We start from the raw sequence: 26231 nt of genomic DNA on the forward strand, positions 1-26231 counted from the left end.
CGCTTGGGTAGTGTCGAGGGGTGTGTGTGTGTGTGTGTGTGTGTGTGTGTGTGTGTGTGTGTGTGTGTGTGTGTGTATGTGTGTATGTGTGTGATTTTGTGTGTGTGTATGTGTTGGGGGGCAGGAGGAGCGGGAGGAGGCGTGTAGCTTTCGGGGCGCATGCTCACACGCGGGTCGTGACGTTCGCCGCCAGAATTGCTTGGGAAGGATCAAAGAGCCCAAGCTCTTGGAGGGGGAGGTGAGCGAAGAGCCCGGGCTGGGCTGAAGAGCCAGAACCGATAGCCACTGTGAGCTCTGGAGGGAAGAGAGTCGAGCACCGACCACGGCCGCCCGAGGCGCGAGGAGACCCCTCCTTGCAGCCCTCCCTAGAGAAAAGCCGATTTCAGCCTTGAGAGGGTGAGGGGGTGGCAAGAGAAAGCGAAGGAGAGAACCACCAACTGTAAATCCACCTCCCCCCATCCCCACCAAAACCCTTCCTTCTGGGCTTCCCCACTCCGTGTAGTGCCCCGGGAGCAGCCAGGTGGCTGCGCTCTTCCCAGGGCTTGGGACAGGGCCGGGGAGGAGGGCATGAGCCAGGAGGTGCCGCCTCGCGAGTGCCCCATGCGCCCCCCGGCTGGCAGCCTGAGCTGCTGCGGGCGTGATTGAGGCGGGAGACCCGAGAGAAGAGCGAAGGAGGCAGGCAGGCGGCAAGGGAGCTGAGCAAAGCCCAGCGGAGCCTGACGACCAGCTGCGGCGGCCCCGGACTAGGCGCGTGCGCTCGCCTCCTAGCAGTCCCGGAGTCTGCTGGCCGCGAGACCGATGTAGAAGCCAGTCCATGGCCGTGCCAAGTAGAAGTCGGAAGAGATAAGGCGGCCCTTAGCTGAAGCTCGCCTAGGGGAGCGAGGAGCTGCGCCGGCGCGGGGGCTTTATCCGGCAGGTACCATGGCAGGAACCATAGACTGCAGCTTCATCCGGACTCTCATAAACCGATACGTGAGTGCACGGCCCCGGCGGGGAACCCCTCGGTCGGGAGGGGAAAAAAGGAGTGAATAAAAGTTCTGGGCTTAGTGAGCAGAGTGAGACACCTTTTGCATCCCTGAACCCGGGACCCTGCATTTGCAAGGACAGGACCCCTTTCTTTGCAAAGGGTAAAGTGATGTGCCCGAGTCTGCATCCTCCTGTGGAGGGAATGGGGCTAATCACTTCGTTGTTTTCCTTCGTCCCTTCCTCATCCGAGGGCCCGGCCCCAAGACCCAATTGTTTCGAATGTGGGATTGGGTTATCATGTGACTGGAGGCTGGCTTCTTTGCCGGGCACTTTACCCCCGGACTCGGGATAAAGTAGGTTGTTGGGAGGGGAGGGCCCCGAGGCCCCTTCAACCCTCCTTAGGGATCTAAACAGGGCCCCGTGATTGGAATAGGGTTCGTCCCTCCTCCCTGATCTATTTCATCTTGGCCAGGGGTTCTTCACTTAACGTTTTGGTTCCTTTCCTGCGACTTCTTTGCCTTTCTGTGTTCTCTGTAAACAGCTGCATCACGTCAAATCTCCCCCCGCCCCCCCCCCTTTGGTTTCCCCGCTGCAACTAGTAGTTCTCATGATTTAAAAAAAGAAAGAAAGAAAGAAAGAAAAGCCTTAAACCTCTTTTCCAGATGCAGTGAAGGGAAATCGGAGTATGGGTATGAACTCTTTGCAGGTGCATTCCCTTCCCTTCCCCCCTTTTTCTCTGCGCCTTCTCCTCTCCCCCTCCAAGAACCTATTTAAATTGGGATTAGGGTGGAAGGAATAATTCGGAGAAAGGGTTTTAGATTCAGCTAAAAAGCTTTGTTTTCTTCTGGGAAAATTAAGAAATTGGGGGATGGAGAAGGTGTTAAAATATAACTAAAGTATAGTGATTTCAAAGAAACTAACAAACAACTGTTTCTTTTCTGATTCCGAAGAGCGGGTTTCTAGAGATAAGAGACGGGTGGGTTCTCAGGTTCCCTTGGAATGACTCCAGCAGGAGACTAGAAAACCTATTTCTATAGTGAACAAATGGATGAGATGAGGAGAGGATGCTTTTAGCTCACTTTTTTAAAATGCTGGCTTTCCATACTTCAAACCCGTAGGAAGATGCAAAATTTTTGGTGCCTGTAGTAACTAATTTGAGCTACAGTATATGGATCAGCATAAGGAGAATGAACTAACAAATCTTGAGACCAATCCTTCTCCTTGTACATGTCCATCATATGTCTTGAAGTCTGATGACATACACTAATAGGAAAAAAAAAAACAGGTAGAAAGAGGATGCTTTAAATTTTGGATTTTAGTTTTCTGGAACTAAGATTGTTTCTTTTAAGAAGTACATATTTTTTTGAAGACAGTTTTAATTCTGAGAAAGTAGAAAACAAGGCCTTTGAACTAATTTGTTTATCTTAAGAATTTCTTTCAGAGTAGAATTACTTGTATATTTATTGAATTCCATTTTTTAAAAGTGATGGAAATGTCAGGAACTTAGAGCTAAAGAATCACTGAGTGATATAACTGGAAGGGGGCGTTGAGATCATCTAGTTTATAGCTTCACATTCGGCTGGTAAGGAAAGTGGGGAAAATAAGGAAATGACTTGTAGTAGTCACACAGGAAGTTACTTGTAATTAGGTCTTGTAGTTAAAGATACCTGCTTTACAAAGTAGTTCTAGTTGCACAAAAATAAGGAACAAATCATTTTGAAAAATGATTCTTGAAAAATGACTACTCTAAAAAGAGAGTAATACTCTTTCTTGATCATACAACATCTAAAATGTTCTGTCTGCTCTGGGTGACATTTGTGACAAACATTGACAAACCAAGTTTGGTTTGTTTCCAGAAAAGGTAACCAGGATGGTAAAGAAACTAGAAACTATCATATAGTAATAGTGACAAAGATAATAATAATGATAATTATTTACTATAATACCTTTAAAGTTTACAAAGTCCTTAACATGCATTATTTGAATCAGGGCATTGGGCCCTGATGGAGCCATCACCTCCATCCTACTGATAAAGAAATTGAAGTGAGGGCTTCCTGATTTCAAGCCCAATAGGATTTCCATTATGCCATACAAGGAAGAGAGGAGACTGTTAAGGGAGAGGGTACATATGGGAACATGATAGTAGTCTTTGAATATTTAGGGTTGGAAGGGACCTTAGAGGTTAGAGTCTGATCCTTTTATTTTACAGATGAGGAAAAAAAGCCCGAGCATTTTAATGACTTGCTTTGTGTCATAAGTTGTAATAGTTAATAATTATATTAATTATTAATTAATTATAATTATTGATGATTGTTGTAATAGTCGTTAGGTACAAGACCAACTCAATCTTCTTTTCTTTTTGGTGTAGTCTTTGATATTCTTACTTTTTTGGGATGAATTTAATTGTATGCAATTTTATCTAGTTTTATAGAGAAGCTCCTTGATATTTTGATGAATATCACTTTAAATACATAATTTAATTGGGTAGTCAAATGAAAGATGAGATGGGACCTTCAAAGGTAGAACTAGCATTAATGAATGAGAGTTATAGGGAAGAAGAATTCAGCACAGCACAAATAACAACTTTCTAAAAATTACAAGTGTCTTCAAATGGAATAAGCTGGTTTTGTTTTTGGGTAGTAGTGGAGTAATGAGGTCCCTATCACTGGCAGTACTTGATTAGAGAGACTGGAATTAGAGAGACTGGACAGCTACTAGAAAAAAGTTTTAGACAGGTGATATTATATGGCTCAAGGTTAGATCTACATGCCCTATGATGTGTCTTCTTAAATCTCAGATTTATATGCTAGTGATTAGTAAGGCAGGAAGGATGATAGATAGGGCTTGTATTTACTTCAAATGGTCAAATGATGTAATTCATTCATATGGGTGAGTCTACACCTGTCAATCCTATGCAACTATTTTCTGCACCTCTTTATAAATTTGTTATGGCCCTCCAGTAGACTGGGTAGACCTTGCTTAATTTCTCTTCTAGTAAAGAGGATATTGAAACTCTGGATCTATCTGTTATCCCTCACTTTTGTCATCTCCTTTTCGAACTCATGGTTCCCTGATAAAATCCTTTTATCCAGTTCTTCTGAGTTCCTTTTTTTATGTGTTCCAATCTTTTCACTCTCACTGTGTTCCTCTCTGTTTATCCTCAGTGTGATACTCATTTTTAATTCTTCAAATTCTGAGGTGCAGCAACTCTGGAAGTCTTTTAGCAACACAGATTTTTTTTTTTAAGCACTAATGTGTTTTGTGACATTTGTTGCTATATACCCATTAGATATATAACACATACACTAAATAAATGCATATTAAGTAATCAGATATCTGTATGGAGGTAGCTAAGGGTCTGGAAAGGGTCAGAAATGCCATTCCTGGTTGGCTATCGATTTAGTCTTAGGCAAGTTAATTAACTTTTATAAAATGAAGGTTTTAGTCTAGAGAGTCTTCAAAGAACTTTTAACTCTATTATTTTATTATTAAATAGAGGTTTGGTGTGTGTGTAAAATAGTTCATACCTACTTATCTGTTGGATCCAAAATAGTTGCTTTTTCCCCCATTTTGCTCATGTTATGTTGCCTCACAGTCCCCACGCTACTTAGTTTCTCTTAGCTTTCCTAAATTATGTCTTCATTTAAAAAAAATTGAGATGGAGATTATCTTTTTGCACTTGTCTTATTATCTTTCTCTGTTTCACTCATCAGGGCTACAGTTTTTGTCCTTGTTTTTATGTTGTTAACCTTAGCCCGTATGTGATTTTTATGTGATTTTTATCTGTTACAAATGCCATGCTTTCCATATAGTAAATTTTATGAAACTAAGTTTTTTGACCAACTATTTAGGGTACAAGAGGTAACAGTTAAGATCCAAAGAACATTCCCAGAGCCATAGAAACTTATATTTTTCCTACACCTTCCATTCTGATTTTGTGATGGAGATAAAAACATTTTAAAGCATTTATTTATCACTTTTACTATATAAGGTAATATGACATGTTTTAAAATTGTAAGGTAATTCTTTTCCTGTAGTTATTATGCATCTAAATAGATTAATTAATCTAATAATAGATTAAACTGTGCTGCTTATAATTTAACTCCAATCTCTTTAGGGCAGGGGTTCCTAATCTGGGGTCTGTGACCTTTTAACAAATATTTTGATAATTTTATTTTAATATAATTTTTTAAATCATGTGTTTTATTTAATTCATTTAATGACTTTCTGGGGGGGGGGGGGGAAAGGAGTCTATAGGCTTAACCTATAGATGGGGATCTATTTTGTAAAAAACATGAAGAACTGTCCTGAGGAAGCTTTGAGTTTAAAATCTTCAGATCTTTTTATCCTTTTTTCATAGTATAAGGTCTGGGCAGATTGTACTAAAGTAGAATAACTTTTAAAATGTTCCCAATGATTCAGGGTGTCCTAGAAATTTTATAAGGTTAAAGCTAATCCAGATGACTTCTGAAACACCCATGTTTTTTGTGTAGCTAAATGCTTTTCACCAGATTGAGTATATTAGGGTGGTAGTTTTTTTTTGTTTTTTATTTTGTCAAGAACTCCCAGTGTCTGTCTTTTAGCCTTCTTTCCTTTGACCTGAGAAGCCCACCTCTTTTCTAGGTCATTCAGGTTTCATTGATGGTGTTTTTTAAGTCACTCCTTTCAGTCAAGTGATCTTTGCTACTGTATTGAAGTTTGCTAATAATGCTTAATCAGAATATGTCAACATAATAGAAAATTTGATTTAGGTTTACCTTTTGGAATTTTATGTTTTTGAAAAATCAAATGAATAAAACTTTTATAGATTATTACTAGTTTTTGAAAAATCAAAAGAATAAAACTTTTGTTTACTTTTAAACTTTGTGTCATACATAACCACATAAAATTAAAAAATAATTACTTCCATCTTAATGTATGATAGATACAGAAAGAGGCAGCTGGATGATCTTTTTTGAAAGAAGATTTATTAATAAGATTCTGGATGGACACATCTATATGTACATAGACTTTTGTATCTAAAAGTACTACATTCTGTGCCCATCTGTTCTGTGCTGGCCTACATAGAACCATTTTTGATTATTCATTTTACTCTCTTAAGATTTGTTTGAATGAACTTGGAAGCCTGTGCTGTCTCCCTTTTGTAGACCCTGTGGGGATGAGCAGGGTGTTTGTATATGTGTATATTTTGTTTTTGGTTTTTTTTTTTGTTTTGTTTTGTTTTTTAAACCATGAGTTGGGTTAGACCACTCCTTTCTGTTTTATTCAGTCATTGTTGGCTGAGGGACAGTAGTTGTTCAGAGACAGACAGAAAATGAACAGATATCCGATCAGTTAGTACAGTTCACAAATTCTTAGATTAGTGGAGTTAAGATGAGATGAATCTAATTTTTAAAAAGGCAGGTAGGTGAATGATTTTTTTAAGCTTTCATTAAATGTTTATTATGTCAAAGCTAATCACTGGGGATACAGATAGTAGAAAAGGAACATAGCCTGGGCTCTGTCAAGGAGCTCACATTTGAATGGGAGAGATAACACATAGAGGTTTTAGCTGCAATCAGATGGAAAGGCCCCATGACTTCTGGGTGCAAGGAATAAATCTTTTTTAAGGTCATTTCCATTGATGAAATTGTATCTGTTTCTGATGTTGAACTATGTAACAGTGCCCAAGGACTTTGGGGTAAGAACTTTCTTTTCTGAGTCTTCAATAGCTTTGACTGTTAAAGAATTAGAAGCCATTGACATTTATCTCTGCAAGAGTTGCTCTCCTGGAGTTATGGGAACTGAGCTAGAAGCACAGTTAATGGTCTAGGGAGTTGTGCTGTTTATGGGACTCTTGGCCCTACTGCTAGTGGTTGGTAAGCAGTTCATGATGATGGTGGAAAAACTGGAAAGTCCATTTCTCACAATGACTATTTCACTTGATGGCTTTAGGGGCAGACTTGAAGAAAGACTGGTCATTATGGGGTGGAAGGAATTGAAAATTCTTGGAGTTATCAAGTATAGGGTCTGCATGTCCCTTAGACATGGTAGAGATGGTAGTGGTGGTGATGGTTTAACTTGCCTGGCACATGCTGCTCTCTTCTCTCCCTCAGGACTTCTTGCTGCTCCAACTAGATTGACCATTGCTGGCATCAGGGATGTCAAACCCTTACTCTTCAAAGGTTGCTCCCATTGATGAAGGGTGCAGAGGCTGGAAGCAGGGCCAGAGGATTTAGAGTAAATGAGTATGGTCAGAAGAAATCTGCACTGGCAATATTGGGTGGGGGGTTTAAAGTATGAATGCCTCTTGGTGAGCAAAGAAGAGAAGGACTTCCAATTTGGATAGACACCGAGATCGGGAGAGACAATGACCTCCACATTGAAAATTTTGCTACTCACTCTACCCTAACAAGTATTTGAAGTTCTCTGAAAACACTATGAGTTAAATAGTCTCTTGACTTGATAAGTATATAAACTTCTGAAGGCTTCTTAGGACAGAATTAGCTTGTTTACAGTCATGGTGGATATCACTAGAAAGCATGTGAATAGAAAAGCCTCCTTGGAGAAGGGTAAGGGAAGTGGTTGAGGAATCTCTTTGTAATGACCCTGCCTGCCATTAGCCTTGGCTGTGAGTACACTTTGAAGTTCTGAGTAGAGTCTCAAGGCTAGCCCCCTGAGACCTACCAATGAATCAAGGCTAATGCTAGGAGCCAAAAGTTGGAAATGAGGATGACTGCAATTCTCTGCCTTATTCTGTACATGATGTAAAGGGAAGACTATCTGCACTGGAAAAGGGAGATTTGACTTCAAGTCTCAGTTTTGAACTGTGTTAGTGGTATCACTTTGGAGGAGTCTTATCCCCTGAAAAGTACTCAGTTTTTTCCTTTGGAAAATAGGAACAAGTAAATGTGCTAATCCTTTAAAGGGCTGCTATGGAGAAAACACCTTGCAGTCCTTTAAGTGTTTTATAAAAGTGAGGTATTTTTGCTTAGCTCCTGCAGAAAAGCAATGGGCCTGATTCCAGACTGAGTTCAGGCCCCTGATCTGGGTTATAGGAGTAAATCTATCCTGTAAGGAAGAAGGAGCCCATACCTACCCACGCACCCACATCTTTCCTTCTTTCCTAAATTGTAGGTACCAGTCAATCTCTCTGTCTCTCAGTCTCACATACACTCATTCTCTCATTCTCCCTTAATCCCTGCCTTTTTTTCAAATGTAAGCACCAATAGAATCCAAAGTACCAATATAGTTTGCTTCTAGTAAGCTTCCTTACTCTTGTCTGCTTGCCCAACTGCCCAAGAATGGAAGGTCAGGAGCACACATAGTAGAATAAAAATCTGGAAGGAGGAAGCTTACCATTGCAGCCAAGACCCAGATGACTTCAGGATTAGGGCAATTTAAGGTGTATGCCTTTTTTTCTAATTTAGTGCCAGATGGCCAATAAATCAGTAAGTTTGTATTAAGCATCCCCTCCATACTAGGCACTGTGGTAGGTATCAGGGATGTATGGATGAAAAATTAGATGATTATTTTTTATAATGATAGAAAATCAGATTTCAAAACCATTATTCACAAATAAATATGCAACCCATCTCACTATAGTAGACTTTAGGCACTACCTTGCTCTCTACTCCTCTGTTCCCATATATACTTTAAGTCTAACTCTGCTATAGCCACAAGTAGAATATTGGAATTCTACTTGTAGATATTCATGTATTTCAATGAATTAAGCATCTGTGATTTTGGTTAGTGTATTATATTGCTGTCCTTCTGTGACCAAGGAGAAGATTTCTGAGAATTATTACAGCCTTTAAATTTGCTAACCTGGTGATAAGCCTTTTCAGACTTAAACTAGACTGATCCTTGGATGACAAATATTCAGTTTCTCATTGGGCTTTACTCACTACTTTTCCAGAGTGGATGGGACCTGGAAAAGATGCTTTTCCAAGATAATTCATTGAAAAAAGAACTTAGTAGAGGAAATATGCAGCAATAATAAGAACAACTAGCACTTATACAGTATCTTAATATTTGCAAAGTACTTTCTATGCTAACTCATTTGATTCTCACAGCTCTGTGAGATTATCCTATTTTATAGATGAAGAAACTGAACCAGAGACAGGTTAAGTGACTTGCCCACTATCATGAGGCAGAATTTGAATTCAAGTCTTGCTGAATCCAAGTCTTAGACTTTATTTCTAGCTGCAGAGAATTATGAAGGGGCAATTTCAGCCACTAATCATTTTGTTATAAGCTTCTATCTATATGGTAGATCCCTTTGGTCTAGAATATTAGTAACAATTATGCAGAATGGAAATTTGATTATTAATGATGTTAGTACAGCCAGTAATCATGTAGTAGTGAGTATTCCTTCATTTTACAGAATTTTTAAAAATGCATTTGCAAATCATGGCATCATCTCCCTGATGTTGTGGTCCTCTTCAAGAATGAAGGATTAATTGGCTAGGTTTCTTTCTTTAGAACTATGCCTTTAAACCCAAAAATCCACCTTGACTCTCATTGGTTGGCCAACGAATAAGTTCCTGGGCCAGGCCCCCGTTGGTCATTGTTTGGGTCCTGTTTGACTTAGAGTGAATGTCAATAGTTCTTTCTGTTTTGACCAGAAATCCTAATGCTCTTCCCATCCCTTATTTATTAATTGATTGACTTGATTGACTAGGAGAAAGGGGAGATTCTTTGCCTCAAGTGATACCTCCAATTAATCATTGAATAGGTGTTGCCTCAGTCTAACTAAGATCTGTTGAAGATCCTAGCTTTAAAAGGCCAAAATCTTCCAATACATCCAGGGCCATAACTGGCCACTGGACGCAAATGACTCTGGAGGAGAAAGTGACACAGGTGACCTTGCACAGCCCTTTCTCACTTAAATCCAGTTCACTTGTATATCTTGACATCACTTCACTCACATGGTCCTCTTTGAGAGTGAAGATAAACACTACAGAATATATTAAAAAATGCTTCTTTTACTCCCTTATTATTTCCTTTGCTTTCTAGCTTTTCTAGCTGTAAGTGATCAGAAACTTGGGAAAGTTGAAGGTTTTCTTTGCTGACGATATGAATATTTGTTTTAGCAATGTGTGTTTTGATAAATTGTTCTGCTGTAAAGGAAATCTATAAACATCTCTGTTCCCTGGAGAACTTCCAGCCCAGTTACATTAGAGTGCTTTTAAACCTTTTGAAAAACTCAACAATTTAAATTCATCAGTGTCTACTTTTGTTTTCCTTTTCTGGTTGGATAATAGGCTAGTAGTTAATGAGATCATTGTTGATTTGTGAGGTCACTATTTTTAATATGTCAAATATTTTATTGAATTAGATTGATTTTAGTTTTTAAAAATTCTTTTTAGATTATAATTTAGGGATTGCATATCTGTTTCATGTATCAGATTTGTAGCTTCTCTGTTTCATTTTTGCAGTCTATCCTGCAAGGTTGATACTATAGGTTGGACATCCTTAAAATAGTATTCAGAATAATCAGGACCCATGGAAGAGAATTCGGGTCTGAAACATGGATATTGACCTATGACACAAAGTCTCAGGTTTATATAAGGCAATATTTGGAAAGCACTTGATAAAGCATTCATGTAGGCAGTTCACTAGGAAGTAAAATAAGCATTTTCTTGTTCTGGGGACATATATATGTTTATAAGTCACATTTAAAATCAATTATGTATTGGTATATAATTTAGCTTTTAAAGGATATATACAACTTTGAACTCTTTCATGTATTTGGAACTGTTTTATGTCTTTTAGGATTTAATATTCTTAATGGGTGTTAATATCATGCCTTGGGGTGGATTTCACAGCCCAGAAAAAGATAAATTGGTATATCCTGCAGTTTTGTAGTTCTATAGTTAATCACATTTCTAGAGAAGTGAACAATATGCTTCATTCACAAGTAGATGTAAACCTACAGTTCAAGCTTTGTCAAAAAGTGCATGACTACCAGATGATACATGGAGTCCTTTAATTTAGAAATGGCTTATATTCCAAAAGTTCATTTATGAGCAGCTTTTGTGGAGATCAAGAGTACATTTTCCTATGGAAACCATATTACAAAGCAAAATTCCTAAGCTAGCCCAAGAAAATCATCTCAGCCCAGTATTGAAAAAATAAAAGAATACGGTACATTTAGATAGTATATATTTAAATAACTGAAAACCAAAATCTGAATTATTTTTTTAAATTTTGCTTGAGTGGTGTAGAGTAAGAAAAGGTGAAATTAATTTAGAGGAGTAGAAGATAGAGAGAAATAAATGGAGACTTGATTATTTTAAAGGCTTTAGAGATAAAGGCCAGTAGTTTTTATATTGAATTTCATTACCAAACTTAATGGTTTTCCTTTTACTTAATATATACATTATATCTATTTATATGATTACACTTAATATGTGGTCTATGAATATTTTTATGCATGATATATCTAATCCCTTCAGTTTTACAGATGTGAAAAGTGAAACTCAGAGAAGTTGCTTGCAAAGTCATATGGTAATTTAGTAAAGGGAATGAAATCACATCATCTGACACCAAATTCATTACTTGTCCCTTAAAATACATTGCTTCTTAGACAAAATTTAAATTCTGTATAGTTTTTGTATTAAGTTTTATCTAATATTTGAATTTTTTGAAAATTGGTGATCAAAGCATGGTATATAGATGTTCAATTTTTTTATTAATTATTAAGATATTTGATTAACTAGGACTTGTAGCTCACCTAGTCCAACTTATTCAGTTTACAGATGAGGAAACTGGAGCCTGGAGAAATTCTCCCTTCTTGGGTACACATAACCACTGAGTGGCAAATCGATATTTGAAACTTTGTTTTTTGGCTCTAAGGGTGAAGCTATGCAACATTGTGGTAGGCTACATTGGAGTAAGCTACATTGTTTCCCCCACTGGATTTTACCCTAACATTTTTTTTAACATAGAAATAATTTACTATTTATTTTCCATGTAACCTGCAGCAATTTTCTGGATGGGATGGTGTCATGCAAAGAGCCCTGAATTTGGATCTGGATTCAAATAATGACTGTCTCTGTGATTTTAGGCACGTCAATGAATTCTTTGGTTCTAGTTTCTTCAACCAGTTTGGGCTAAGTCTCCAAGATCCTTTGCAGGGCTAAATCCTATGATACGTAGTTATCAAATGGAATGAACATTGATCACAACACTTCAGAGAAACCTTTTCATTTAGAGTATTAAAAACCTTTTTACATCCATTTATGAATATCTTACCTATTCTGTGTTGACTTATATCAGAGCTCTGGTTCTTAATCTTCAAGTGACCTGCTTCATAGAATCTGAAAGCCTTCTGAAAGGTAAGGTTTCTCAAATTTAAGAAAAAAGGTCTAAACATTGTAAGCTATTATTTTGCATTTATTTCAGGAAAATCCCTAGAAATTTCTTTTTGTATTTAGGATAGATTTTTAGCTTCCCAATTGAATTATGGAATGCAGTGTTATTGTTGCTAAAGATAGATTTTCAAAATAGGAGAACTTGACATTGGTTGTTGGCAAAATTTTAGACAAGCAAGATAACATTATTTATGAATTGTCTCAGAATGCCTACCCTGCAGAAATATCTAACAATTATTTAACTTTAAAAAATATTACTTTGGGAACTTTTCACACTCATTTAATTTATTTTTGTTCCTGCACTAGTTTTTTTTGTTTTTTGTTTTAAATCTGGGGCTGGATTCAATCTCTGTTTTTAATCTGTTTGGAAAAAAACTACCCTCGGCAATTCGCTGTACCTCAGGCAACTTCCTAAGACTGTTAAATTGCTGAGAAGGTGTCAATCTATTTTGCTGGAGAGAGTTCCTTATTAGGAATTTATCATACTAAAGAAGTCACAGACTAGTCCCTTGACCTCTTCCCTCTTTCTTCTTTTTCTCTCAATCTCTCACCTACAACAATATGAAAGGATGTTTATGAATACTTATGGAAACCATCAAGATCTTACAAAGCATTGGTACATTAAGACCAAGTCACAGCAAAAAAAATTTTTTAAAGGGTAGCTAACTTGGTAGAATAGCAAAATATTAGAGATATAATCCTGATTTTTAGGAAGGCATTTGATGCTATCTTGGAACATATTCTTGTGGAAAGGATTCAGTAAACTGGATTCCAAACTGATTATCTGCCTAACTTCAAAGAGATAATACCATTAATGAAACTAAAGAGGCTTTGGTGGGCATCACAAGGCTCTGTCCTTAACTTATTTCTGTTTTGTTGAACACTCTTTAAAACATTAATTACCTAGATTCATTTATTGGTATGGCTGTCAAATTTTATGTATGTGCAGTTCTAAGAATGATAGAGAACATATTGAATGACAATATTGGCATCCAAAAAAGATCTTGATGAATGAGGATAATATAAAAATGCTTTTATAAAGGACAATAAATAAAAGAGAATTTTTTTTCAGTTAAAATTTATCACACAATTAAAAGTTGGGGGAGAGATATGGTAAAAAATTGTTTGGATTGAAAACTGTAATGCAAATTGAGTATTTTGTGACCCTTAAGTATTCATGTAGTCTTGGGTATTAGTTTAAAGAGAGTGTCCAGAATGAGAGGCAGTGGGAATTGGTAAGTAAAAGGGCTGAGGTGGTCAAGGAGATCTTGGTTCAATCCATAAGGCTGGCACATTGAAAGCTCTGTGATCATTGCTAAGTCATTTAATGTCTTGGTGCTTCTTGGCAAGACTCTAACACTATTAGATATCTGCCTTGCTGAAATCACAAATTAGGCTTAAGAAAATATATGAAAAGAAAAAGTAGATGAGCCTATTTTACTTTGCCTATTTAAGTCCTATTTAGGTATCATGGTCATTTCTGAGTGCTGTATTTTAGGAAAGCCATTCACAACCCAAGCTTTTGTTCAGAGAGTGACCAAAATAGAGAGAAGAAATTATGCTATATAAGGGTTGTTTGGAGGGACTGAGAATGTTTGGCCTAGGGAAAAAAAAATTACTTTATAATAAAGTATCTACAGCTCTCATGAGCTATGATATGAAAAATATATTAGATACACATGTTCTTTATGATCTTATTTAGAACTATGACCAATTGTATGGCAGGTAGAGAGAAGCCTTATTTTTGACTTAATGTTAGAAAGTTTTTCCTTATAGTTGCAATTGTCCATAAATGGAATCAATATCCTCATAATATGGTGAGTTCCTTATACCTATAAGGGATTTTTTTTTCCCTCAGGAGTACTTTATTTTTCTAAATACATGCAAAGATAGTTTTCAGCAGTAATTTTTTCTTTTGATAATAGTTTTTTTTTTTCAAAATGCATTCAAAGATAAGTTTTCATCATTCACCCTTACAAAACCCTGTGTTCCAAATTTTTCTCCCTCCGTTCCTCATCCCTCCCTCGCCTAGACATCAAGTAATCCAATACATGTTAAACATGTATAATTCTTCTGTACATATTTCCACATTTATCATGCTGTATAAGGAAAACCAGATCAGAAAGGGAAAAAAAAAAGAGAAAGAAAAAAAATCAAATAATAACAAAAAAGGTGAAAATACTATGTTGTGATCCACATTCAGTCCCCACAATACTCTTTCTGGATGCAGATGGTTCTCCCAATCAAAAATGTATTGAAATTGGCTTCCTTCACTTCATTGTTGACATGGCTCCTTCATATCAACATTCATTTTTGCAAGATTTTGTGTTTCATATTTTTCTCCTTCCCTCCCTTCCTTACCTTTTCCCTGCCCAAGACAATAAGTAATCTCATATATAAATGTGTCCAGTCCTTTTAAACATATTTCCTCATTTGTCATATGCAAGAAAAATTCAGACCAAAAGGGAAAAACCATGAAAGAAAAAAAAAAAGGTGAAAATACTAGTCTTTGATCCACATGCAGTCTCTTCAGTTCTCTCTCTGAATGAAGATGACATTTTCTATCTCCACTGAGACTGGCTTAAATCATACTGTTGAGAAGAACCAACTCCATCACAGTGGACATTTTATTGTATACAGTGTTTTCTTGGTTCTGCTCAGTTCTGCTCACTTCACTCAGTATCAGTTCATGTAAGGCTTTTCTGAAATTGGTCTACTTATCACTTCTTATAGAAGAATAATATTCCATTGCATTCACATGCCATAATTTAGCTATTCCCCAATTGATGGGCATCTACTCAATTTCCAGTTCCTTGCCACTACAAAAAGAGCTGCTACAAATAGTTTTGCACATGGTTTTTCTTCTTGGTACCTATAAGTCTTTAAGCCAAAGTTTGGAACTTGCAGTGCTTTGGGTATGGGTTATTTAGAAAACTTAAAAGAATCTTTGCCAATCTAGATTCAGGGTGACCCCATGGATGACTATTGGAATTGGCCAGATATTAGATGAGAATAGTCTCTGCTGAAATGGTGGAAATGGGAAGGTAAGAATAAATGGGATGGACATTGTGGAAGAAAAGTCAAAGATACAGAAGGGATAAATGCTTCAGGTAAGGTGTGGGCTACATGACTTTAATCAGTCAATCAGTAAACCTTTACTGAATGCTTACTAGAGGAAGGCAAGTTTCTGCTGTCAGGGATTCACAGTTTAGGTCCTTTAAAGTTTTTCAGATTCACTGTGAAAAAAAAGATTTTCCTAAAGCTACAAGAACAGCCAGATGAGAAGGGGGTCAAGAAGGAAGGGTTTAAAGAGTAGATCTATATAAAAATATGTATGATTTTTGGAAAAAAACTGATTTTCATTTTGGGTGGGAGAAGTGTAGGTTCAGGGAGCTAAATTTACATCTAGATGAAAAAGATAGTAAGTGTCCGCGTAAAAATGCTAGTATGTGTGCTATGTAGGTGGCATAAATTATGAATTTCTTGTCATTTGATAGGTTGTGAAGGGTTTTAAAAGCTATATGAAGGATTTATATTTTATTTAGAGGCAAGAGGAGGCTAGTAGAGTTTGTTGAATAAGGCAGTGAAATGTTAAGGTCTGTACTTAAGAAACATTACTTTGGTATCAGTGGGTAGGATGGTAAGAGAACAATTAGGAAGCTGTTGCAGTAATCTAAGCAAAAGGTGATGAGTGCCTGAGCAAAGGTAGTCCTGTGAGCAGAGAGAAGGTGTTGAATGCAAGAAACGTTTTAAAATAGAAATGGTAAAATTCAGCAAACTAGTTGGATAAATGAGAGAAAGTGAAGTCTAAGATAATGCTACATTATGATGTTGAGAGATTGGAAGGATAGTGTTGATTGGTGTAGTCTTTCATTCTCAGAAGACCAAAATGATGTCATTATGTTGTAGTCAAAGTACAGTGTATCCAACTATGGCTGATCAGCCCAATATGACCTCTGAAAGTCTTTATTAACAGATCTACATGAACATAAGTAGTCCATGTGAACATCTGGAAAGGAGGTGTCTTTAAATTTGTGTATTTCATGTTACTTTTGAGCTTCTGCAATTTTGCTTTGCTCATAGAACACAGTACCTTTTTTGATGCAGGCAAGCCACGTATGTGCCAGTGTCTCCCATGTCATATACTCAATCTCTTGAGAGAGAACTTGAGGGTGTCCTCATATGGGTTCTTCTCATCTCCACATGAGTGCTTGTCTTGTGTGAATTCCCATAAAATAGTATTTTAGCTAAACATGTTTGGCATTTAAAACACTCTGGCCAGCTCATTGGAGTTGTCCTCTTTGCAGTAGAGTTTGAATGTTTGGCAAGTTAAGTTAAGAAAGGATCCCCATGTCTGTTATTTTATCTTTCCAGGTGACCTTCAGAATCTTCCTAGGATAATTCAGATGGAAGTGATTCAGTTTTTTGGTATGGCTTGTTTTACAGGCATACAACAATGAGGTTAGCATAGTGGTTCTGTAGACCTTCAGTTTGGTAGGCAGCTTAATATTTCTCTCTCATACTTTTCCTTCAATCTCCTAAATTCTGAGCTAGCTCTAGCAGTGTATATGACATCCTCATCTAAGAAAGATGCATCCCTGGAAAGTATACTGCCAAGGTAAGTGAGTTTCCATTTGCTATCACTGATGGTTACATGTGTGGATGGTGTATTGCTGGCTGGTAGATATTTTCTTGATATTGTTAGGCCAAAATTAGTATAAGCAGCAGAAAATCAATCAACACTTTGTTTCATCTCAGCCTCAGCAGCACAATCATCTATGAACAAAAAGTCACACACCAATTCTTCTTCCGCTTTAATTTTGGCTTGTATACTTTTCAAGTTAAATAATTTATACCATCAGTGCAGTAACTGACTTTGATTTCTTTTTTTGTCAGTGTTGAAGGCGTCTAACAACATTGCTGAAAAGTATAGTCTTGTTTCATTCTTTTGATGACTGGAAAAGCACCAGAGCATCATTCATTTTCTAGAACTTGTGCAAACAGGGCATGGTTTTCCACAAGCCCTTTCTATTGGCAGTATCAAAGGCCTTGGTCAGATCAACAGAATTGTGTACAGATCTCTATTCTGCTTCTGGCATTTCTCCTGAAGTTGTGGGCAACAAACTTACCAAATGTTCCTCAGCCCTTTCTGAAGCCACACTGGCTTTCAGATAGATGACCTTACAGGTAAACGATTAGCCTATTGAGGAGGACCCTAGCAAGAATCTTGCCGTCAGTGACTAAGAGAGAGACACGTGTGTGATTGTCACAGGACAACCTATTTTCTTTTCCTTTTTAGAGATGGATAGTGGAGGCATCCTTGAACTCCTGGAAAATAACCTCTTGTCATATAACTTGGAAAATTTTAGGCAGTTTTTGTATGATTAGTAGACCCTTGTCTTGTAAATCTCAGCTAGAATAGAATCAGTACCAGATGCTCTGACACACAAGAGGAGTCTAATGGCATTCAAAATCTCTTCTTCAGTTGGAAGTTTGGCTAGGGAGGGATTGACTTCAATATCAGGTATATGCTCAGTGACAATCTGTGACTTCAGCATTGATTGATGATAGTCTGTTGAGAACACTAGAGATATATTCAGCCGGTTTCTCTAGAAAGATGTCCTTATCACTAATCAATGTGGCTCCATCAGCAATTAGTAGTTGAGATGCCCATAAATAGCCTTCAGGTATCATAAAAGCTCTTTGGATTATACTCTCAAGATGATGGTACCTTTGACATAAAGAAGGAAATTTGAAAGAAGGAGAAGGGCTTTTTGGGACATCTACTTTGAAATGGCCAAGAGATGATTGCTGATGTAGAAGTGAACCTCAGGGGAGATATATAAATCTGGGAGTCATCTGCATAGAGATAAGTATCAATACTTAGACCCATGGGAGTTAATGAGGTTATTTGAGATATAGAGGTAAAAGAGAAGATGATTTAGGCAGGGCAGAACATTGGGAAGTAGCTACAGTTAAGGGGATATGATCTGGATGATAAGCCATCAAACAAACAAAATAATTGAGAAGGCTAACCAGAAGAGAATAGTGTCCAAAAAAAAAAAAAAAAAAAAAAAAAAAAAAAAAAAGAAAAGAAAAGAAAGAAAGAAAGTATTGGGACCTGAGAAAATACCATTCAATTTGGTCTTTAAGAAATCATTGGTAATTTTGGACAATGCAGTTTCAGTTGAATTCACTAAAACACAAATTGCAAAGATTTAGGAGTGATGAGAGGAAATAGAGGCTGCAAGCTTTTTCTGAGACTATGAGAAAGAGAGGAGAGACATAGGACATTATAGTTTGATGGGATGATATGATCTAATGAGGCTTTTTTTTTTAAGACTAAGGAAAGCTGGGCATATTTGAAGGCAAAAGAGTAGATGAAGAGGTTGAAAATTTGGGAGGGAAAGAGGCTAACTGAGAATCTAATCATTTTTCTCTGTTCTGATGTTCTTGTGGCTTGTTAACTCTGTAGGGCTGTTTGCCTCTATATTTAACAATTCACATTGATGTGTTTTGAAGTTTGTATATTTCCTGTTGTTTTCTTCCCTTTTGTAATTGGACATTACTAATCTTCTCTGGGTTTTACAAATCTGATAACCAAGTTTGTTAGACTTATGTGCATGTTAAGAGCCAAGAGGCTTGGTGGATTCTGGTGCTTGGCCTTTGTGACAGTTATTTCTGTTACTCCAAGAGACTGTCTTCTGTACTTTCTGGTTCTTCATTATGTTCTCAATAGGTGAGGTTGCTGAATACCTTAGTTTGACTCAGTCATTTGTTGCTTTAATACTCTTAATTTTTTAAAAGATCTTTGATTTTATAGCTCTCCTCTATGTGCAACTCACAGTCCTTCCATCCTCCAGGATATGTTCATGATGAGCTCCAGGGACCAGAACCATCATCAATTTTGAGACTAGACTTCTTGTGATGAACCACTCTTTCTACATTTAGCTTGGTATATGGATGAGAACGTACGCAGTCTGCCATCGGTCCATTTGTGTAGTGTTCTTTTCCTCTGTTGACATCTTTTGTTTCTGAGTCACCATCATGATCAATCCGCCAAAAGGCAATCAGATGGAAGAAAGGGATTGAAATTACCTCACCCTCCTACTCTTTTCCTCCTCTCCTAGCACACTGAAGCTTCCCTTGTAACAAGCAACAGGTAAGCAAAACTAACGCATAGGTCAAGTCTTCTGTAAGGAGGAAAGTGTATTGTCATTTACACTGTTGTAGGTTTGGGGCATATTATTCTTCTGATTTGATTTGCTTCATTCTGCCTTAGTTAATACAAGTCTTCCCATATTTATCTTGATTACTCATATTGGAGACAGCTTGGTGATATAGGAAATACAGAACACAGAAATAAGGAGGAACTCAGTTCAAATCCAGGCTCTGACATATCGCTAGATGGGGGAGCCTGGTCTATCATACTCAAGTTTCCTCATCTGTAATATGGAGAATCAATGATAAAAGCAACTGTTTGTGTCTGTGTTTTTGTGAGGATAAAATGAAATGTTTACACAGCACTATGAAAACCTTAAAGTGCTGAAGGAATGCACTTTAATAATATTAAATAGAACACTAATAATAATATCTTGTAGACAAGTAGTATAATAATATTAGTAATATGATAGTATAGTAATATTAGTGTGTGCTCAGTCATGTCCAACTCTTTGTAACCCCATTTGGGGTTTCTTTGTAGAGATACTAGAATGACTTGCCATTTCTTTCTACAGATCATTTTTAAGATGAGGAAACTGAAGCATACAGGGTTAAGGATGTGTCCAGGGTCACACAACTAGCAAGAGTCTGAGACTAGATTTGAAGAAAAGTCTGATTTCTGGCTTGGTGCTCTTTACACATTACAACACCTAGTAATAACATTAGGTTGCTAGGTGGCACATTACTTAATACAGGTCCTGGCACATAGTAGGCACACAGTAAATGCTAGCCATATTGTTGTTGTTATTGTTAACATTGTTAGTCACATTGGGCCAAATGACCTCTTATTAATATCCCTTGCAACTCTAAATCTGGCTAACAAACTCTTAAGATATATCTTGATTACAGAATCTCGCATTTGATGATATCAGTGATTTGGCTTGTTGGCACCAGAGTAAAAATGAGATAGACATATATACCATTGATAAGTATTATAAAATTAGAAACCATTTGAGTCTTTTAAAAAACAATATATATAAGTAGTGCCAGTATGGTTTAGTTAGTGTTAAACATATTGTGTATATGTACTTTTTTTGGAAACAAGACATAGCATGAACTTTTCCTGTTTTTGTATGATGATCCAAGCTCAGAGAGTTAGGACTTTTAATAAGACAGATGTTTATATTTATGTCACTAGGGGGCGGCTAGGTGGCGCAGTGAATAGGGCACCAGCCCTGAATTCAGGAGGACCTGAGTTCAAATTTGACCTCCTTCACTTAACACTTCCTAGCTGTGTGACCCTGGGCAAGTCAATTAACCCCAGCCTTAAAAAAAAAAAAAAAAAAAATAGTGCATATTTATGTCACTGGTTTGAACTATGTGGCGAGTGAACCAGTAGAGGGAAGGGGAAGGATAAAGGGAGGAGGGAAGGGAATAAGCATTTATATAGTACTTACTGTGTGCCAGGCATTGTGCTAAGAAGAAGTATTTCCCCATTTGATCCTCATAACACTCCAGGAGGCAGGTGCTATTTTTGTCCCCATTTTATAGTTGAGGAAATTGAGGCAGACAGAGGTAGAGTGTGTTGCCTAGAGTCACACAGACAATAAGTGTCTAAGATCACATATGAAATTATATCTTCATTGGCCACTTTTTACCTTGGGTGCAGATATGATACCATGATTGGTACACTATAATAATTGAAGATTGACATGATCATTCCTGGGTTATAAAGTGTTGTCAGTGTTGATATTATAGTGATAGGTAGTCTACCTCTGATCCAGTTCTTTTTTTAAAAGCTTTTTATTTTCAAAACATACATAATTTTCAACAATAACCCTTAAAACCTTGTGTTCCAAATTTTTTTCCCTCTTTCCTCCTACCCCTTCCAATATATGTTAAACATATATAATTCTTCTATACATATTTCCACAATTATCATGCTACACAAGAAAAATCAGATCAAAAAGGGAAAAAAAATGAGAAAAAAAACAGAATGCAAGCAAACAACCAAAAAAGTGAAAATACTGTGCTGTGATCCACACTCAGTTCCCACAGTCCCCTCTCTGGGTGCACATGACTCTTCATCACAAGACTATTGCAACCTGAATCACCTCACTGTTGAAAAGAGCCCTGTCCATCAGAATTGATCATCGTATAATCTTGTTTCTGTGTACAATGTTCTCTTGTTCTTCTCATTTCACTTAGCATCAATTCATGTAAGTCTCTCCAGACCTCTCTTGATTGTTTCTTATAGAACAAGAATATTCTGTAACATTCTTATACCATAATTTATTCAGCCATTCTCCAACTGATGAGCATCCACTCAGTTTATAGTTCCTTACCACTACAATAAACATTTTTATACATGTGGGTCTTTTCCCCTTTTTATGATCTCTTTGGGATACAGGCCCAGTAGAGACACTACTGGAACAAAGAATATGCACAGTTTGATAACCCTTTGGATATAATTCCTTATTGCTCTCAGAATGGTTGGCTGATCCGATTGTTTTAGTTAGTTAAATTTGCTTTTAAAAAACTTATATATTTGGCTTGATATATTACTTCTTATTCTTATTGGCTCATTCCTACATCACTGGATATTCCTATTGTCACTGGAGATATTTGCGGGTGAAATTTGTGATTTGAATTCTTCAATGGAATCACATGGCCCTTATGGTTCTCTTAGCTGTTCTCACCGATACTGCCATTCTTGCTGGTACACTGGGTAGATTAAAATCCTATTCCCCTTAATTGGTAGTGGGGGAAATAGTAATAATAAAGAAGTTCTTGCAATAAATATGGTCCTCCTTTTCCATTACTTTCTGACAAAATGTGCCCAGCTGAAGTGATATCATTTGGTCATTATTCAACACAAACAATGGATCCTTATGATGCAGTTTAGCAACTAAAAAATCTCCTGTGTTTTTATTGTGAACCACTGGAGTTACCCATGAGTGGGTTGAGTAAAATTCTGTTGCCTCTTTTGTTAAATAAGGAAGGCAGGATGGTATGGTGGAAAGAAGCTTTTATTCAGAGTCAAAGGTCCTCGGTGTGAATGTCAGTTCTGCTTATTATTATGTTTGTGACACTGGGCAAGTCATTTCACCTCTATTTGCCTTAATTTCCTCATAAATAAAGTGAGGGGATTGCATTAGATAGCCTCAGAGTTCTTTTCCAGCTCCAAATCTGTATTCCTTCTCTAAGATTAAGGCAGGAAGGAATTGTGCAAGCTACTCAATTGAAGACTTGAAGTGATGTGTGTGTATGTGATGTATTTGTTTCTTTTATCGTTTTTTTTGTAGATCAGTTTGCTTACCCTATGGTTGGAGCTGATTAATATATATTTTTTTACAGTATCTGGACAAGCCTAATGACTACATAGAAAAGAAGTCCTTTTTCCTATTGGCTCTGACTAATCTTCCTTCAGAGGAAAGAGGATTTCCTCTAACCTATTTTAAACAGGGGATTAAGGACAATGAAGATCTTCTAATTTCTCACCTAGATTTTTTCAAGAAAGTCAGAAGGATACATGTCCTAACTAAAACATAATATTGATAAGATCAGAAAATAACCAATCACTAATCTGTAGACTGCATTTTGAGGAAGGAAAGAACTAACTTGCATATGTTTCTATGCAGATAAAATACTCTTGGACTAAGACTTTATTTAAGTTACTTTCTCATTTTTAAAGGTTTTCCTAAAATATTTTATGTTTTGACTTATAATTCTTTGATACTTCGAAAAACAAGAAAATTAGAATCTCCATATCATGAACCAAGGTTAGTGTCCTATTTGTGTCCTATTTTTGCTTCATGATTTAGGGATTATAATTATTCATTTATATCATTTGGGAACATAAAGTAATGTGATGTTATATAAATAATGTTGGATTTAGAGTGAGAGCACTCGAGTTCAGATCCCAATAGTATGCTTTATTATGTGACTACTTAACTCTGTGGGGACTTCAATTTCATCATTTTTCAAAGAGTGGATTGGACAAGATGATCTCTAAAGTTCCTTTGAGCTCTGAATCTATGACTCTTTGATCTTGTGCATATGTCTGGAAAGTTCTTAGGAGAAGACAGAGTCTCTTCTTTATGATGGGGAAGCTACATTTTCTTCTTGGCTTGATTTGATCTAATCTCTTCCATATATAAAACATGTTAATCAAAATGTTTACAACCTATAGCTTTGAAGAAAATAATGTTTTTTTTAAAGTAATATTTTATTTTTCTAAATACATGCAAAAATAGTTTTCAACATTCACTTTTGCAAAACTTTTATGTTTCAAATTTTTCTCCTTCTTCTCTCCCCTCAACCTCTTGAAGACAGCAAGCAATCTGATGTAAGTTACATATATGCAGTTCCTGATGGAAATAATGTGAAGATCATCTCAATACTGTATATTTAATGTCCTCACTTTCTTTATCAGTAGCCGATATAATTTACAAGCATATTTGTTTGAACATTGAGAAAAGCATCTGGTTTGGAAATGGATACTATAAGTGTTGTGTTACAATAATTGAAGATTGCCATGATTATTACTGGGCTATAAAGTATTATCAGCTTTGATTCTGTATTGCTAGGTGAGGTTGAATGGAAAAATAGTTGTTAACACCAATCCATGTTCACTCTGACATTTATAAAAAGCCTTAGAGATAGGCTTTCTATCCTGGCAGCTGCTGATTTTTAAAATAATTCTTAGTTAAAGTGTCCTAAAGAACTCTGCTAGATTTTGGGCCTAGAGCTTAGGGGAAGATTAATTAATTAGTGTTAGCCTTGGAGAAAACTGTCAAATCCACAGAAATTTGTATTGCATCTTTAACAAAGTTTCTCCCTACATATACCCTTTGCATTATTCTTCCGTCTTTCAGACTGTAAACATTAGTTTGGAGAAAACATATGATACTAACTCTTGTCTTACAAACACACAATTTCATAAGACCAATAAGAAAATGGCAGGAAATAATTTTCTTCCTTTTCTAATTTCTTTTAGGCTCCACTAGATCTGTTGAGTATGTTCTTTTCTATATTCAGTGTTGAAAAAACACTGGAGCCCAAGGAATCTCACTTGTGACATTTACTATCTTTGTGAAGTTGGATAATTTAGTGTAGTTCTACTTTTGCATTGAAGTCACCGAGTACCAAAGTATATGTTGATTTAATTAAGAGGGTCTTGCAGAGTTCTTTATAGATTTTTCTCTCCCACTTCATCTTTTGCAGCTGATGATGGTTCATAAACTGTAATGCTGTTCACAGTGTTTTGGGTTTTGTTTTTTGTTTGTTTGTTTTTTTTTTTTTTTTTTTGCAAATTAGCACTGCAATACAAGATGGCCAAGTCTTTGCCTCTCCAGGGAGTACCATTGTTTCACAGCAACTTCCTTCTTCCTTCTAGCTTTGTTTCTAGCAAGAATGACAAGATTTAAAAAAAAAAGAAAGGAAGAAAGAAAGAATGAATGAAAAGAAGGAAGGGAGAAAGAAAGAAAAAAAAATGACAAGATTGAAATGATTTAGCTTCTCTGATTATTGTACTCATTTGTGATGTTATGATAATTGGAAAATTATATCCTGTAAATTATTAAGAACTAAGGTAAAGCTTATTAGGTGGTCTAAAAACTATGTGCTTCTATATCCTTTTTGCTCTCTTTTCCAAATCACTGCCACTGTAATTGCACAAGTATGAAGGGGCTAGCTACATAGAAGTGAGGGCCATTTTTTACTTTACATCATTTCTGAAATTGATATGGCCAAAGAATTCATTGTCTGACCAGCCAGGTGATATATCTTTCTGTACTTAGGTAAAGTGAAGAACAGGAATATAAGAAGTCATGAAAATAGGGTATGATAGGAAGAAAAGATAGATTGGACATGTAGAAAAGACAGGAGATGACAGGTGGACAGCCTAACTTCACCATTAGTATCTTCCCAAGGTTTAGCAAAAGTAAGGAAGGCTTCCAACACAATCAATAGATGCTGCTATTCCCTTCCCCTACCCTTCTTGGCAAATATAGGAGAATATGGCATCAATTCTCTAGGGATGGATTGATTTCAGTCTGCATTATTGGAGGGGACATTTTAATTGGTGAAATCACAGATCCCTTTAAATTTTTGAGACTATGCAAGGCTAAAATGTTATGGATACAAATATTTAAATTCCAATTACTGTAATTTCCTTAAATCACCCAACTATTTTTTTTAAAACTTAAAAATTATTTTTCCCCTCATTATCACAAATTATTTCTTAAGGTCAGTAACTTTCCTGAGACAGTCTCAGTAACACCTGTATTTAATTTTAATTGTTTTACAAAAAGTCTTTTAAAAAAAGCACATTGCATTATTAATGAAAGGAACTTTAATAGGGTCATGAGAAGGTTTATTTAAACCCAGGTACTAATTAAATTTTAATGAAGCATGTGCCAAAGTAGAAACTGTATGTCTGTCATCAGTAGTATTTCCACCGCTAAAAAATATTAAATACTTGAATACCAATATATTTAGCTTTTTCTTTTGGTTAGTGTATGCCTATCTGAGAATGAAGAGTTGGATTGCCACTATTAAAGTCAGTATTTTTGACTGAGGAAATAGTAAATTTTTTATTAGGACATAAGAAATATAATTTAAGTTCATATTGAATATAGTATGATTTACAATAAAGGTTTTACATTTGATTAAAATTAATTTTAACAATTAAATAATTAAATAAATTTTACTGTGATGTGACAATCTCCTATTTATGTTTCTCAA

At 36.4% G+C, this 26231-nt stretch overlaps 1 protein-coding gene across 2 annotated transcripts in view; it reads left to right on the forward strand.

Annotated features, from left to right (window-relative positions):
- Window positions 1–838: 838 nt before the first annotated feature.
- The window catches only part of ATP11A (ATPase phospholipid transporting 11A), a 214640-nt gene continuing 189247 nt past the window's right edge, over window positions 839–26231 (forward strand). For both annotated transcript variants that reach the window (XM_074299560.1, XM_074299563.1), the window contains exon 1: window positions 839–972. In XM_074299560.1, the coding sequence (XP_074155661.1) occupies window positions 922–972 (51 nt within the window). In that variant the 5' untranslated portion in view covers window positions 839–921. The remainder of the gene's footprint in view (window positions 973–26231) is intronic.

This window comes from Sminthopsis crassicaudata, chromosome 3 (genome assembly GCF_048593235.1).
Source record: "Sminthopsis crassicaudata isolate SCR6 chromosome 3, ASM4859323v1, whole genome shotgun sequence".
NCBI classification, from domain to species: Eukaryota; Metazoa; Chordata; class Mammalia; order Dasyuromorphia; family Dasyuridae; genus Sminthopsis; species Sminthopsis crassicaudata.